The sequence below is a fragment of the Rhipicephalus sanguineus genome, chromosome 5, assembly GCF_013339695.2.
Source record: "Rhipicephalus sanguineus isolate Rsan-2018 chromosome 5, BIME_Rsan_1.4, whole genome shotgun sequence".
Taxonomy (NCBI): Eukaryota; Metazoa; Arthropoda; class Arachnida; order Ixodida; family Ixodidae; genus Rhipicephalus; species Rhipicephalus sanguineus.
Genome location: NC_051180.1, coordinates 206,935,542 through 206,952,864, shown reverse-complemented (window position 1 = coordinate 206,952,864; position 17,323 = coordinate 206,935,542). Strand labels below are relative to the sequence as shown.

The following is a 17,323-nucleotide window of genomic DNA, read 5'->3' as shown; positions in this document are numbered from 1 at the left end:
CTTGATAAATCAATGTTGAAGTCACCGGTAATAATGAGAGGCCTAGTTTTCTTAGCAGATTTATTGTAGAAAGCACTGACCCAGGTTTTTGCGTAATCCACGTGGTCCACGTTGCCGACCACTTGGACGAGTGGATGGTAGTTGAGCGTCTTCCACGGGTGTTCTGTCTTCAGTTCCTCACTTCCCTTGCGTCCGCCGCGGTGGTGTAGCGGTTACGGTGCTTGGCTGCTGACACGAAGGTCGCAGGTTCGATCCCGGTCGCGGCGGTCGCATTTCGATGGAGGCAAAATGCTAGATGACCGTGTACTGTGCGATCTCGGTACACGTTAAAGAACACCCAATGGTCAAAACTTCCCGAGCCCTTCGCTATGGCGTCTCTCATAATCATATCGTAGTTCTAGGACATAAAAGCCCAACAAATATTATCACTTTCCTTGCTTGTCAATGTGTGTGTTCGCGGTTACTGTGTTGGTTGAGACTTTGTATCACCTGTGGCACATACCCGCATAACATGAACTCTGGTGTACGGGTATGTGCCACACGTGACTGAGAGAAAGGGTTTCATGACGTACGCGACAGGTATTTTGCGTTATTCATGTCATGACCAGTGAATTGTGTTCGTCATACACTGATCGCCTGCTACGCCAATCTTGGCATATTACAAGTTATGGAGACGACCAGGAGAGCGCCGAGACGTAGGCGGCTAGATAGATAGATATAGATAGATAGATAGATACGTAGATAGAAACGGCCAAAGTGCCTGAGGTTCGCTAAGAAATGCTTCGCATTTAAAAAGTTCAGCGGAAGGTGAAACGTTGAGGAAACGTTTACACATGGAGGCTTGTCTTCGTCAGGGCCCTGACATAAACTAGTCCTCTTGTCAAGTCGTTGGCTTCAGCGACATTCTCTTTTCGACAATTTCTCTTCACTTCATCCTTGCGTTTCATTCAGTAAAGCTAATTGAGACGATGCTTACATATTGCAGAATGGCTGTGCCAGATTCTAAATTTTGTCATATTGCATTGTTAGTTGTTTGACAACAATTTTGCTAATGATGAATCGTGCAACAAAAAGTGTTCTTGAACGTTGGATACTATGTAGCTGCATTTTAATTGCCGCGATATTTTGCGTTCTTATGCCGCTTCTGAATAACGTTATCTAGTCGCACGCTATATCTAATTTCGTGGTTTTTGCGTTTCTATGCTGTACAGGAATCGTTGCTGTTTCACATAATAAATTATGACTGACCACTTTTGTCTGTGTGAACCTACCGAGATTTCACTCTATAATAGTAAATACAGAATAAAGTAACTGTAATTACTATAACAGAGAGGGCTTCCTAAAAACGTTCACTATTATAATTGCATACACAAAAACAAAACAGCTAAAAGAATGAGATCCTGCATGACGTCTTAAAAACGTTTAGAAAACGTCTTTTCGAAGACAATGCAATCAAATATTTTATTGCGTTTTATAAAATGGGGTTTTTTGTGACGTTTTTAAAGCGTTTTCTAGATCGTCTTAAAAACGTTTTCTAGATGGTCTTAAAAACATTTTCTAGATCGTCTTAAAAACGTTTTCTAGATGGTCTTAAAAACAGATTCTAGCCGGACATTAGACGAGACAAGTCCTTGTTTTTGCGCCGCCCGTTTCGAAGATGCGTAACCAATTCCGACTTGCCCAGACATCAATTCTTCAGAGACATACGACGTTTTCTAGACCTTTAACTCCTATTCCGTGACGTTTTCTAAACGTTTTTATCGTCTCGGATAAACGTTTATAAAACGTCAATTATCCGTTTTGTGCTACCGGGGTGTTGGTGCAAATAAGCCATCGACCACATTCGCGAGAAGCGACTGTGGAGTTTCACCCACTACCTCTAGAAGGCCAAATACAAGAATATTACTTTGACGGCTTCTGTCTTCTAGGTCAATGAGTTTAATTTCCAGGTTACGAGTACTTCTTTCGAGTCCCGTAATTTTGGCACGAAATTCTTTTAACGTTGACGTAGATTCCTGGACCTTTTGCAATTTAGGTTCAATTATGTCCAGCCTATTTTGCATGAGCCCTTGGCCCTTCCAAGTTCCTGAAGCAGCTCATAAGTGTTGAGTCCTGGATTTGATTCTACATCCCCACAATGCATAAACAACGAGGAAAGAACGCCCTTTGCATACGAACAAAACACACAGGCACTGTAGGAGCATGTTAGCTGGAGCAGGCTGCGGTCACTAGACCTAATAGATGCGTGTTTCTTACTAACCTGCATAAAAAGCAGAAAAGGATTCATGGTGATGTTGACTGGCGGCCAGCTGACGTGCCCACTGAAAGAATTCCAGCAGAGCCATCTTCTTATGAAGGGAGCCGACGATGTCGCAGGGGGCGATGGTATCCAGTCAGATGACTCAAGCTTCTGCTCGAGTGCTTGTGCGCACCCTCCGAAGCGATGTGCAGGAAAGATGGAACACACGGAATCACCGCCTGCACCGATCGTCCCCGCCGTTCCAAGAAAGAAAGCCTACATAAAAAGCAGAAAATGATTCATGGTGATGTTGACTGGCGGCCAGCTCACGTGCCCACTGAAAGAATTCCAGCAGAGCCATCCTCATTCCTAACAACGTACAAGGTAGATTGCCAAGTTGTCCAGGTCATGAGGGCATCCCAGGCAACGAGAGTTCAACTTAGCTCGAGAACTTACAAACCGAGCTGGGAGCCACAGCCCGTGCCAAGATAGTCTGCTTACGGCCCACGGCACCCTCGAACACCAACATCGCACGAGAGAACGTCTCGCCCCGCCGCATCGGCAGCTGGGAGCAGCAGAAGCTAGCGCATATAGAAAAATCTAAACGTACACCTATCCCCACTTGGAAAGGGCCCATCCCATCAATCCCACATTTCGTGGCGGCGCTTGTCCATGGTGCAGTGCACGGCCGTCACTGCCGCATGTGATGTGGGAATGCGCAGCAAGACCACTCGCCTGTGTTGCGTACTTACTTTAGGGAGCCGTCGGAGATCCTCCTCGCTCGGCCAGGGCTGGAGGTCCAGAGAAGCCTCTTGGACCAGGCGGAGCGTGTAGCTAGGATCACTGGAGTCCTGGAATAGGGACCCACCTACTCACTCTTCCCCATTAAACCCCTTCCCCTGAACAATCAATAAAGTTTTTCCACCACCTTGCAGTTCATTTGTCATATTTGTATCAACAACACTCTTGTGGAATGATATGTTCAGTCAGCGACAGTAATAAAAGGAATGAGTACAATATTTCCGATAACTGTGTCTGTAAATATAACGTGTGTCTATACTGTCCGATGAAAAAATCCGTAAACAGGAGGTGGGTGCTCGAGCCGACGTTTCGACAAGTGGACTTTTCTTCAAGGCTGGAACTGTCAGAATATGTTTTTGAATTCAATAAGCATATTTTGTTTCACAATAATGCGTTTTTTTTGTTTTCAATATTCATGTTGCATGGGCAACATAGGGACGGTTGATTAATATTTTCAATCGAATATTCGTTAATCGTTCGTCGATTTAGCCGCTCATCGTTTCATTGCTTTCTGTGTGATGTTTTAATCGATTTTTCGATTAATCGACATTTTCGATGGGTGCTTTAAAAAAGATCTCATTGTTTGAGAGGCATTGTTTGTGTTTGATCTCGACCGAAGTCTTTCTGTCAGACGGGCTAGAGATGACACGTGCGTATTTGCGCCTTCGGGAGAATTCGCCCTTTCGCCCTATGGTTACAAGGGGCCCGTCTTCTTTGGATGATGTCACGGATTGAAGGATCTGTGGCCATCATCCATGGACGATTCGGCCGCAGGTCGTATTTGCTCGAAGCCTGCCTCCTCGCGCGCAGCGAAATCGGAGGCATTGTCGGCTACCACACTGGTCGAAAAGACGCGCCGGAAACATGCAGCGTGTCGAAATCCCGCGAAAGGTAAGTGGAGAGGAGGAGGAATGGGACGTAAATAATACGCTCGCACTCGTAGGGACGCTATCTTTTCTCAGTTTGTACGTTAGATATTGTGGAAACCCTCCATAATACTATAATTGCAGACTGATGTGATCTCCTTTCTGAGGTCACCCATGCGAGATTGCGCAGCAACATACTGGCCTCAAACAATTATCTGGTGTCTTACGTCCAAAACCACGATATGATTATGGGAGACGCCGTATTGGAGGGCTCCGCAAACTTCGACCACCTGGGGTTCTTAAATGTGCACTTAAATCTAAGTACACGCCCCTCAAGCATTTCCGATTCCATCGAAAAAGCGGCCGCCGCAGCCAGGATACGCGACCTTCGGGTCAGGAGTCGAGCACCATAAGCACTAGGCTACCGAGGTGCCGGAATGTGAGCGTGTCTAATGTATTAGACATTACAACATAAAAACGAAAAAAGGAGAAGTTTAAGGGCTCGTTTTTCTTTGTTAAGCACAAAGAAAAACATATGTACCCATAAAGCTGACCGGGGGATGACCGCCGCTGTATCTCAGTTGGTAGAGCATCGGGCGTGTTATTCGAAGGTCGCAGGTTCGGTCCCTGCCAGCGGCAAGTTACCTTTTCGTCCACTTCACTTTCTTCACATTTACATAATAATTACTACAAATACCGTCCCCTATAATTTCCTTGGCTTTTTTGTCTGTTAGTTCTCATTAGAACACATTGTATTTCGCGACGGTCCTCCTTTCGCGCAACAGCAGCAGACGGGGGCCTCTGTAGGCTGTCAGACGTGGGAGTGCAAGCATTAGTTGAAAGCTGCATTTCTCCAGGGTCTGTTAGACTATTTTCATAATCCGGGAGCGCGCTTATTTGCGCTACATATTCGCCGAACTAAAGGCGGCACCTGTTGCGCTTCAAGTGGAGACGAGGTAGTAGTTGCACGTGCTGGGGTTTTGTCTATTATGCGTGTTTATGTCAAGAGAGCTGCTAAGTCTACGTTTTCCGCGTCGTAGCCCAAGCAAACTGCGCTTGAACACGCTGTTTGCGGAAGTGACTAGACTAACTGCTATGAACTGGGCTATCTTCATCGCAGGAAAGCTAGCTTTACAGTCATGGAAAGGGTATATATATGGTATAAGGCGGACATTTGGGCTAGTTGGTGTATAGTATAATTTAAATGTTATCTATGTATTTAAAATCTATCTATTTACCTATATATATATATATATATATATATATATATATATATACATAATATATATATATATATATATATATATATATATATATATATATATATATATATCTATATAAACAATAAAGTGCTAACAAAGGACCCGGAAGTAAAAGTTCAAAAAAAATCAAGCACGTAGGAAAAATTGTTCAGTAAAGGGCTGACGTTTCGGCCGCGGACCGACGAAGGCCGGTCCCGCGGCCGAAACGTCAGTCCTTTACTGAACAATTTTTCCTACGTGCTTGATTCTTTTTTAACTATATATATATATATATAATATATGAGAACAATGAATTGCTAACAAAGGACCCGGATGTAAAAGTTCAAAAAAATCAAGCACGTAGGAAAAATTGTTCTGTAAAGGACTGCCTGTTTGGCCGCGGGACCGGCCTTCGTCAGAGTGATGAGAACATGCGACGGTAACGCAATATAAAATGCGCAGTAACGTATCAACATAATGCGCATTTTTTCGCACTATATATATTGTAGCGATGCTGAAGCACAGAGACTAGTCCAACAAACGTATTTATTAAGGGCGAACTGCGCAACTGCATTTTTCCTGCAGACTGCGCAACTGGTACGACCTTCCCGCCCACATCGCATGTCATCTCAGTTTGCCCACTTTAAAACTGCATTAAAAAGCCATATTTTATCCTTGTAAATGTGATCTACTGCTGTTTTTCTATTTTTTTGTTATTGTTAGTGCTGTTTTTGCATTTTTTCTTTCTTTTTATCTATCATGTTTTCTTGCCCACCCCTCATGTAATGTCCCTCGGAACCCTTGAGGTACTAATAAACGAAAACGAAAACGAACTTGTGCCCACAACTCTAAGTGACTGCGGTCGTAAAAACTGCGAGTCAGTCGAACACCAAAGAGGTCCTCCCGCTCTCATCCTCTTTCTCTTCATCCGAAGTCCCGAGCGCGTGGCGCAGGCGAGCAGGGTCCGACCAGGTGCGCGTGCCACTATGGTCCTTGCGCGGCACGACAATACGGCGCGCATGCGTGTACTCTATGCACGGGGATAGGCGCGTTATTTGAATGCGGCCAATATATCGCGGCAATATATATACATATATATATATATATATATATATATATATATATATATATATTGAATGGACTTGCAGATAGCACATTTTGGAAAGGAAAAATGCCTTTACTAACGTTTCGGCCGTGGCACGGCCTTCGTCAGAGTAAGTAGGTCTGTTACAATGCACCCGCTTTTATGGGCTCACGTCTTGAACTATCGGTACAGCATCAAGGACAAATGCAAAAAAAACGAAAAAAAGAAAAAAATTAATAATGATAAGCAACTGGTAATCTGTCAAAAAGATTGTGTTAACATGACTGACATGCGATGGGTACATGAACATACAAGTTTCAAATTTTCCTTGTGCACCAACACGTGGGACACAGTGTGGTCGGCAGGACATGTAAAAAAGAGCTCTGAAGTAAAGAAACCACGAATGAAATATATGCATACATTAAAACATTTTACCAATCTAAGAAGCCGTTTTGTTATAGTGCGAGACAGGTGAGCTTTCCTACGTTTTCATTGATGCCTGAACGAATGGTGTTAAATTTGTGGATTAAGAAGGATTCCCTCTCTTCCCTATCGTGATTTGTCTTGAAACCGGACTGAATAATGGTGGCCCTAATTTTGTCGAAACCGTGGCCAGGCGTACTGACGTGCTTCGACAGTGGTAGATTGGGGAGGCTTACGGCGTGTGCACGATGATTATTAAAACGAATTCTGAAACTTGTCTCTGTTTGACCTATGTATTGAGCTTTACATGTTGAACACTCGAGAAGATAGACGACGTTGGTACTGTCACATGTGTAGTCACCATTTATTTTTAATGAAGAGCTGGATGAGCTGCTTGAAACCGTTTTAGATGTCGTCATGTGCGCGCACACTTTGCAACGTGGTTTGTTGCAGGGATGACAGCCTTCATGACGTAAACACGTGGTTTTAGATGAGGTTAGTAAATCACGAAGGTTCCGTGATCGTCGGTAAACCACGCGTGGTTGTTCCGTAAACATTCCTTTGAGCCGCTCGCTCGGTATTAAAATGTTGAAATGTTTCTTTAAAATATGGTTGACATTTGGAGCTGAGGCCGCATGTGTCAAAATTAGGTTAGTCCGCGATCTATCTTTGAATCTTTTGTTAGTACTCAGCAGATCTGAACGATCGAGCTCTTCTGCGCGTTTGATGGCGTCTGTGATTATGCTGGACGGATAGCTCTGTTTTTCGAGCGCGCTCCGAAGTTGTTCGCAGTTGCGGGAAAATTGGCTGCTATCAGAGTATATTCTTTTATATCGGACTGCTTGGCTGTAGGGAATACTAGTTTTATTGTGCTTCACGTGACTACTACTGAAGTAAAGATATTGCTGCCTATCCGTGGGTTTCCTGTAAAGATTAGTCATCAACTTCCCATTACGTAGAGTGACCATGACATCAAGGAAGCTTATGTTCACAGGTAAATACGAGTACGAAAAAGAAATCGTCAGATGAACGTTGTTAAAATCTGCTATGAAAGAAAGAAGTTGCGATTCACTGTGGTGCCAGATTAGAAAAATGTCGTCGATGTACCTCTTATAGTAAAATGGCTTATATTCATGGTTTGCAAGAAATTGGTTTTCAAGGAGTCCCATAAATATATTTGCATAGTTTGGTCCGATTCTTGTGCCCATAGCTTTACCGCTAACTTGCACTTAATGTGTCCCATCAAATTCGAAATTATTAAGTTCTAGAATGAGCTTGAGCAACGTAGCTAACGTAGATGGGGAAACTGGTTTGTCGGCGTCGTAATCGCTGTACGCGCTGATAACTGCCTCGATGCCATCTGAGTGAGGGATATTAGTATATAGTGACGTGACATCTAACGTAACGAGAAACGAATTTTGAGGAACCTGTAGGTCAAGAATATAGGTTAGAATGTGATTCGTATCTTTAATGTAAGAAGAAAATCTGGACGGAATGGTGTTGATGAGGCTATCCACATAGCGGGAAAGGTTCTCAGTCACTGTTCCGATTCCAGAAATTATTGGTCTACCGGGATTATCTTTCTTATGAATTTCGGGAAGAAGGTAAAAGCTGCCAGCTACTGGGCTTACCGGTATTAAAGATTTTAGAGTGCTGTAGCTAATTTCTTTATCATGAAAGAGGGCAGTCAGAGTATCACGGACAACAGCTTCGAACTCGTTTGTTGGGTCATGATCTTGTCGCTTGTAATATGATGCATCACTGAGCTGCCTCTGGCCTTCGCTGATATAAGTGCTCCTGTCCATCACAACAATGGCGCCCCCTTTATCTGCAGGTTTAATAATTATGTCATTTCGACTAGCGAGGGATTCAATTGCTTTTTGCTCTCTGTCAGTGAGGTTGCGGTGCAATGGTGTGCGTTCTTTATATGCCTGCATGACATCGCGTTGCACAGCTCTGATATATAGGTCCAGACATTTGTCTCTTTGGGAGGGGGGTGTCCAATGCTTATAAGATGGCAATGATGAGCTATTGGTATTGTGAGCCGAGGACCGATCATGAAAATATTCACGGAGGCGCATGCGACGTTCGAAATTGTGAAGATCCTTCACCAACTGAAATTCACTATAGCCTCCAGTTGCAGGGCAAAAATTAAGTCCTCGAGATAAGACACTAGGTTCCTCAATTGATAGATCGTAACATGACAGATTTACAATGTTATCCTGTCCCGAAGATTTATTTTCCAGCTCGGCCGGCGCATTATTAGCTGTAGTTGAAATGCTTCCTCGCAGTGAGCATTCCTTTTTTCGTATGTTGTCACGGGCGATCTTCGACTTTTTAGCATCCAACTCGGCTAACTTCTGTGACCGGTATAATTCGAGATTTTTTAATTCTTCAGTCGTAAACTCAGAAGATGGCACAAGCTGTTTTTCCTCATTGCGCATATCTTTTTCTGGTGATTCATAATGGCTAATAAGTATGCTGGTTAGTTCAACAGACGCCCGATTTAAGGTATTATTCCACCTTGACAAGTTTTTCTTTGACATCTGTGATGTGGCCGGCTGCAGCCTTAGTTGCAAACCTTTAGGAGCACTTGTTGCCGCGACATACGTTCTAAGCATAGAAATGTGCGATTCACAACGAGTTCGTTTTTCTATAACCTTCCTGGTCCTTGAAAATTTCATTGAGCCATTAGACAAAGTACTCTCACCCAGCTGGCGTTGTGGTAGTGAGTTCGTTCCTCTCGTGGTTGTGCCCCTGCTCCGGAGTCCGTACCATGGTTGAGACGGCGAAGGTGACGCAACGACCGCAGGTGGCGATAGGCCAGACGTAGGCTGTGTAGGTTGCGACTTGTTCATGGGGGCACGCGATGGTTTTGAGACGACGTTCTGCCTCACGGAAGGCTTGCTCGTCAGGGTGCGGGATGCTGTCGGTGTGGTGTTGTTTCTTGAATTAGGCTGTGCTGTAGGATGACTAGGTGCTGAAGGTTGCCATGCTCGACCTACTCGATGCGGAGCGTCATTCGTTGATGAATCGCACCAGGCAGCTGATGTCGCATCCGCTGGGCTCCTGATGGCGGATGTGACTTGCAAGCAACGACACACGCTCAAAGCTCATATGAAGCCCGTCTGCTGCGAGGACGCGCGCGGGCGGTAACCACTCGATTTCATGATCGAGGTAGCGAACTAGCCGGGAATAGCAGCAAAAATTTCGAAGCATGTCATTGAAGCCTGATGCTTCTTTGTTGCAGCGTCGGACGAATGTCAGGTTACGGTTCCTTTGTCGACGGTTTCCACTTCTAGGCAGTATCAACGTGGCGTAAATTCGCCGAATTTCTGGGCGGTCCTTCGCAATGCTTTCAAGTAGATCGCGGTATTTTGCAAACGCCCCGCGTCCCGAACTTGAAGCCACATCGGTCGTCCCAGCATGAAGAATAAGACAGGACGCTGAGCGGGGTACTAAGTCCAGTAGGTCACGCACATCACCGATTGTAGCACCACTCTGCGAGATGAAGGCTGGTGCGCCATTGCAGAGGGGGTCGAAGTATTTATGTATATACTTTGTTTGTGAATCTCCCACAACTGCTGTGGTAGGAGTGTTCACAGGGTATTTCCAAATCATCCTTTTCTTCAGTGCTGTCCCAGGACACATGGTTGAAGAACTGAATGAAGGGAGGGCACGACAGGTCCGGGTATTTTCTATATTGAATGAACTTGCAGATAGCACATTTTGAAAAGGAAAAATGCCTTTACTAACGTTTCGGCCGTGGCACGGCCTTCGTCAGAGTAAGTAGGTCTATTACAATGCAGGCGCTTTTATGGGCTCACGTCTTGAATACGGTACAACATCAAGGACAAACGCAAAAAAACGAAAAAAAGAAAAAAATTATTAATGATAAGCAACTGGTAATCTGTCAAAAAGATTGTGTTAACATGACTGACATGCGATGGGTACATGAACATACAAGTTTCATATTTTCCTTGTGCACCAACACGTGGGACACTGTGTGGTCGGCAGGACATGTAAAAAGAGCTCTGAAGTAAAGAAACCACGAATGACTAATATATACATACATTAAAACACTTTACCAATCTAAGAAGCCGTTTTGTTATAGTGCGAGACAGGTGAGCTTTCCTACGTTTTCATTGATGCCTGAACGAATGGTGTTAAATTTGTGGATTAAGAAGGATTCCCTCACTTCCCTATCGTGATTTGTCTTGAAACCGGACTGAATAATGGTGGCCCTAATTTTGTCGAAACCGTGGCCAGGCATACTGACCTGCTTCGACAGTGGTAGATTGGGGAGGCTTACGGCGTGTGCACGATGATTATTAGCGCGAATTCTGAAACTTGTCTCTGTTTGACCTATGTATTGAACTTTACATGTTGAACACTCGAGAAGATAGACGACGTTGGTACTGTCACATGTGTAGTGACCATTTATTTTTAATGAAAAGCTGGATGAGCTGCTTGAAACCGTTTTAGATGTCGTCATGTGCGCGCACACTTTGCAACGTGGTTTGTTGCAGGGATGACAGCCTTCATGACGTAAACACGTGGTTTTAGATGAGGTTAGTAAATCACGAAGGTTCCGCGATCGTCGGTAAACCACGCGTGGTTGTTCCGTAAACATTCCTTTGAGCCGCTCGCTCTGTATTAAAATGTTGAAATGTTTCTTTAAAATATGGTTGACATTTGGAGATGAGGCCGCATGTGTCAAAATTAGGTTAGTCCGCGATCTATCTTTGGATCTTTTGTTAGTACTCAGCAGATCTGAACGATCGAGCTCTTCTGCGCGTTTGATGGCGTCTGTGATTATGCTGGACGGATAGCTCTGTTTTTCGAGCGCGCTCCGAAGCTGTTCGCAGTTGCGGGAAAATTCGCTGCTATCAGAGCATTTTCTTTTATATCGGACTGCTTGGCTGCAGGGAATACTAGTTTTATTGTGCTTCACGTGACTACTACTGAAGTAAAGATATCGCTGCCTATCCGTGGGTTTCCTGTAAAGATTAGTTATCAACTTCCCATTACGTAGAGTGACCATGACATCATGTCATGTCGTTTGTCGGAGCAGGGCATAAAAGTAGCGCACAGGCCAACTTCCACACTCAGCCGCTTCTTCCCGCGCCCAAAAGACAGACCGCCCAAGAAAAAGCGCAAGGAGTCATTAATTCTATTCCTTGTGCGGATTGTGGCGCTTCATACGTGGGGGAAATGAACTTCCCAGAAAGGCTGCGACAACACAGAAACGACGTCCGCAAGTTCGACAGACAAAGGAGTGCGCTAGCTGAGCATAGCGAGGTGAACGACCACCGCATCGCCTTTGACAACTCCCGCGTCGTCGACTTCGAGGCAAATTATCTCAAACGACTTTTTGTGGAATCCTGGCACATTCAGGCAACACCCGGCAACGTGAACCGGCCTGCAGATGCGCTGCCGAGTGTGTATTTCGATGGACTACGGCACGTCATTCAAACCAAGCGTGACCCCCCGACCTAAAGAGAGGAAGGCTCTTTCCTTCCTTTTTAAACCCTGTTGCTCTCTGGCGCCCCACAGTCACCCCCGACGAAGGATCCGAGTTGGATCTGAAACGTCGGGTTTTTTAAAGTAAAAGAAGTTTTTACTTGTATAATTCGTTGGTTGGTGTAACTTTTTCAATGATATTTTCTTCCCAACCAGACAGAACGCTGTCAAATGTTCACCTTTAACGCTTCTTCCTAGTATTACCGGCAGTGGAAGTGGAGGTCATCGGCCCTTCACCCCCAACATCCCTTTGGACTGAAACTCCTCGCCAACCTTCCCACCTACGAGTCTTCGGGGCGTGGCGAGTGTATTGTGTTACTGTTTGCCTCCTTTCGGGAGGCAGGACGCCAGGACGGCAGGTCACCGCATTGGCCGAAGACGCTGACACCGGTTTGCCTGTGCCTCTGTAGTAACAGCCTCGGGGCTATAAAAGCCGAATACTTCTGACGTTATCTCTCTCTTTTCACTCCAGTCCCTTAATCATGTAAATAAACCTACGTTCCTTCTTGAAAGAACGCGTCTCCTCACTAGGAATAATCGGCTATGGGGACGGACGGCGGGAGCCATCTACAGTAACCAGACCCGCCGAACCCCACTCCTTACACCTCCCATTATGCGCACCGGCCAAGGGGCGGTTTTGGGGGTGGGGAAGTTGCCGTAATCAATTAATCGAAGAGTTTTAATCGATTAATTCGAATAAACGAAAGGCGGTAATCTATGACGAATAATCGATTAACGGTGCTCGTTTAATCGATTAATCGTTCATCGGATTTACCATCCCTAGGGATGTTGCCCGGCAACAATGGGTACTACCACTTGCATTAGATGTCTGATTCAACGTGACACAGATATATTGTCACGTGGTCGTGACGTCGACGAAGACAGCGTATCCGAGAAGCTTTTATTGCGATAGCAATTATATGGACAGTCTCGGCTGGATTTTGCCGTCGCCGTCATGCACCGTATATGTATAAGTATGTATATATATATAAAAGCCCCAAAGAAAAATAATTCAGAAAATTGCTTCCGTAGCGCGGAATCGAACCAGGAACCTCTTGCTCCGCAGCGAGTGGCGCTATCCACTACGCCACGAAACGCAGATCCTCCACATAGCTAACGGCGAGCGTTATATACACACCCTTTACCGCTGGACGGACTCAGAGACGGCAGGCGATAATAAGCGTTTCTTCATTACCAGCGAGATGGCGCTAGGAGCGCGACGCACGCATTTAAAAGTCGTCGGCGAGCTCGCTCGCTTCTTATATTTGCGCAGGGAGACCTTGCAATTCCGCTGTCTGCTCGCGTGGTTTTCTCGTGGCGAGGGGAAGAGTAATGTTTCAAGCTTTCCCCGTGATGTCTGCGCTCATGTTACGGAGCGTACGAAAGTCACTCGAGCTGAAGGGATGCCGCTAAACGAACAAACAGAAGATGAGCGCGAACTATCAAGTGTCACAGCTCGACACTTGAAGCACGCTAGTTTCCTTCGCTGCTTCGGCCGCCTTTACAACAGGAGCGCTGTTCAAACTGAGAGTATCCATTGGCGAGCCTCACTTTGTATAGCATTAATTTCTTGCTATAGCATTCGTTGCTTCGCCCTTGCGGCGAAACTGTGACTTTTTTTATTTGGCCGAAATTGTGGCCGGGAAACTGAAAGTCAAACTACAGCAATACACTGATACACGGCGTACGCTGATAGCGGTGAACAGAGCGTCGACCGTCGAAAAACTGACAAGCGGTGAAGCGTGTCGGCATTTATACATGTGCCGTCGAATATTCCAGCGTTATCGCTGGCTGTCGCGCAAGTTCCAGAATAAGCTGGAGTGTTCGCGTCTTGCGCGCAATCTTAAAAAAACGATCTACAATAATCGCGAAGCTTCTCGAACAAGGAGAGGCACATTGCGCTGAGCGTTGCTGACAGTATTTGTGGGCGAAAACCGAATGCAGCAAAAAGTGATAATAAGAAACGCACGTGGCAATGCTCCCGTCTGAAAAAGCATCGTCCCGATGCTTAAAACAGAACACGGGAAGGGGGTGGGGGCAATGGATGCAACAATGCATAACAACCATAAGCAAGAAAGTACAATAAACAATCTGCACAAGCAAGAAAGTACAATAATAAACCAAAAGTACAGTCCTGATTCACTAACGCGCGTAATATGACTTGAGGCGCACGACATTGACGACTTCAGGTCGCGCACGGCGCCGTTGGGAGTTGGTAATGCCGCCAGGGACAACCTCGTAGTCGGGTGCGCGAAGGCGTCGAAGTACCCTGTACGGTACGAAGAATCGTCGAAGAAGCTTCTCACTAAGTCCCCGTCGGCGTATTGGCGTCCAGACCCACCCACAAGTCACCGGGTTGGTATTCCATGTGGCGTCGTCGAAGATTATAGTGACGGCTGTCGACCCTCTGCTGGTTCTTGATGCGCAGGCGGGCGAGCTGTCGCGCTGCTTCGGCGCGTTGCAAATAAGCAGCGGCATCGAGATTGTATTCGTCGTTGGCAGTTGGCAACATTGCGTCGAGCTTCGTTGCCGGGCTCCTTCCTTAGACCAGCTTGTACGGCGTCATTTGCGTCGTTTCTTGAATGGTCGTGTTGTATGCGAAGGTCACATATGGAAGGATCGCATCCCACGTCTTGTGTTCGACGTCGACATACATGGCCAGCATGTGGGCGATGGTCTTGTTTAGCCGCTCGGTGAGGCCATTTGGCTGTGGGTGGTACACTGTGGTCCGGCGGTGGCTTGTTTGGCTGTATCTCAGTATTGTCTCAGTTAGGTCAGCAGTAAACGCCGTACCTCTGTCGGTAATGAGGACCTCTGGGGCGCCATGACGCAGGACGATGTTCTCAACGAAGAACTTCGCTACCTCGGCGGCACTGCCTCTGGGCACGGCCCTTGTCTCGGCGTAGCGTGTGAGGTAGTCGGTAGCTACGACGATCCATTTGTTTCCGGTAGTGGACGTCAGGAACGGCCCCAGTAAGTCCATCCCGATTTGCTGCAACAGCCGTCGAGGTGGCTCGATAGGCTGCAGATGTCCGCCTGGCCTAGTGGGCGGTGTCTTGCGTCGCTGACAGTCCCGGCAGGTCTTTACGTAACGAGTGACGTCGGCGGAAAGGCGCGGCCAGTAGTACTTCTCCTGTATTCTTGCTAGCGTGCGAGAAACACCCAGGTGTGCAAACGTCGGGTCGTCGTGCAGAGCCTGGAGCATCTCTGGCCGCAATGTCGAGGGTACCACGAGAAGGCAATCGGCTCGAAGCGGTGAGAAGTTCATCTTTAGGAGAACACCGTTGCTCAAGAAAAACGACGTCAGTCCCCGCGTGAATACCTTCGGAACCACGCTGGTCCTGCCCTCGAGGTATTCCACAAGGGCCCTGAGTTCTGGGTCCGCACGCTGTCGTTTGGCGAAGTCGTCGGCACTTATGGTTCCCAAGAAGCAGTCACCCTCCTTGTCATCCTGCTGCGGTGGGTCGACGGGGGCGCGAGACAGCCAGTCAGCGTCGGAGCGTTTTCTTCCGGAATTGTAAATGACGGTAATGTCGAATTCTTGAAGTCGTAGGCTCCACCGTGTGAGGCGACTTGAACGGTCCTTCAAGTTATCAAGTTGCTAGCCAACACAATGCGTGGTGGTCGCTCACAACATTGAAGGGCTTGCCGTAGAGGTAGGGGCGAAACTTGGATGTAGCCCAGATGATTACTAGGCACTCCTTTTCTGTTGTGGAATAGTTCGTTTCTGCCTTTGATAGCGACCGGCTAGCATATTTCTTTTTTTTTTCTTTTTCGATCAGCTTACAACGCAAAAACGACGAGGACAGAGACCGAGAATGCGACGACACGTGTCGTCGCATTCTTGGTCTCTGTCCTCGTCGTTTTCGCGCTGTAAGCTGATCGAAAATGAACTATAACCAACTAGCCCAGATTTCCCTTCTTGTTCGGCTAGCATAACTCATGACCCTTTCCTGCTCGTGAGCCTTTTGTACAAGGACGGCGCCGAGTCCTACGCTGCTTGCGTCGGTGTGGATTTCAGTATCGGCGTATTCGTCGAAATGCGCTAGTATCGGAGGCATCTCAAGGCGTTGTTTCAGTTCTTCAAGTGCTTAGATTTTCGCAGTTTCCCCCTTGAATGGCACGTCGGTCTTCGTGAGGTGAGTTAGCCGTTCGGCGATTCGTGAAAATTCCTTGACGAAGCGCCTGTAGTAGGCGCACAAGCCGAGAAAACGGCGCACGGCTATCGTGTCGATGGGTGGCGGGAAGGCAGCGATGGCAGCTGTTTTCCGCGGGTCTGGACGAACACCACCCTTGCTGATCGCGTGACCCAAAAACAACAGCTCCTCATATGCAAAGTGGCACTTTTCAGGCTTCAAGGTGAGGCCAGAGATCTTGATTTCTTGTAGTACAGCGTCAAGGCGCCGGAGTTGTTTGTCGAAGCTGGAGGCAAACAAAATGACGTCGTCCAAGTATACAAGGCAAGTCTGCCACTTCAATCCAGCCTGCACGGTGTCCATAACACGCTGGACCGTCGCAGGTGCCGAACAAAGACCAAAGGGCATGACCTTGAACTCGAAGAGGCTGTCTGGTGTTATAAAGGCAGTCTTCTCTCGGTCTCTCTCGTCGACTTCGATTTGCCAGTAGCCGGTATTGAGGTCTATCGACGAAAAATACCTCGCGTTGTAGAGTCGACCCAGGGTGTCGTCTATCCGTGGGAGAGGGTAGACGTTCTTCTTCGTGATTTTGTTCAGGCGGTGATAATCGACGCAGAAGAGTATGGTTCCGTCCTTCTTCTTCACTAACACCACGGGTGACGCCCACGGACTCTTCGACGGCTGGATGATGTCGTCGCGTAGCATTTCGTCGACTTGTTTCTTTATGGGTTCGCGTTCTCGAGTCGAAACTCTGTACGGGCTCTGCCGGAGTGGACTGGCATTTTCCTCTGTTATGATGCGATGTTTTGCGACTGGGGTCTGACGGATTCTTGACGACGACGAAAAGCAGTCCTTGTATTTCAAGAGCAGGGTTTTGAGCTCTTCTCTCTTATGCTTCGGAAGGCTACGGTTGACGTCGAAAGCTGGTTAAGGAGCTTGGTTCGTCGGTGTGGGTTCAGAAGAATCGGCGAGGGCGAAAGTATTCGTGGCTTCCACAATTTCTTCGATGT

At 46.8% G+C, this 17,323-nt stretch overlaps 2 protein-coding genes across 2 annotated transcripts in view; one reads left to right on the top strand and one right to left on the bottom strand.

Moving 5' to 3' along the window:
• The window catches only part of LOC119395193 (collagen alpha-1(II) chain), a 339,079-nt gene that overhangs the window by 250,659 nt on the left and 71,097 nt on the right, over positions 1-17,323 (top strand). The gene's annotated exons all lie outside the window — the stretch shown is intronic.
• On the bottom strand, positions 6,654-11,878 carry LOC125758518 (uncharacterized). The gene is made up of 2 exons (XM_049415839.1): positions 11,020-11,878; positions 6,654-6,943 (listed from the first exon to the last, which is right to left on the bottom strand). Exons 1-2 carry the CDS (start codon positions 11,696-11,698, stop codon positions 6,687-6,689), a joined length of 936 nt encoding a protein of 311 aa, XP_049271796.1. The 5' UTR covers positions 11,699-11,878; the 3' UTR covers positions 6,654-6,686.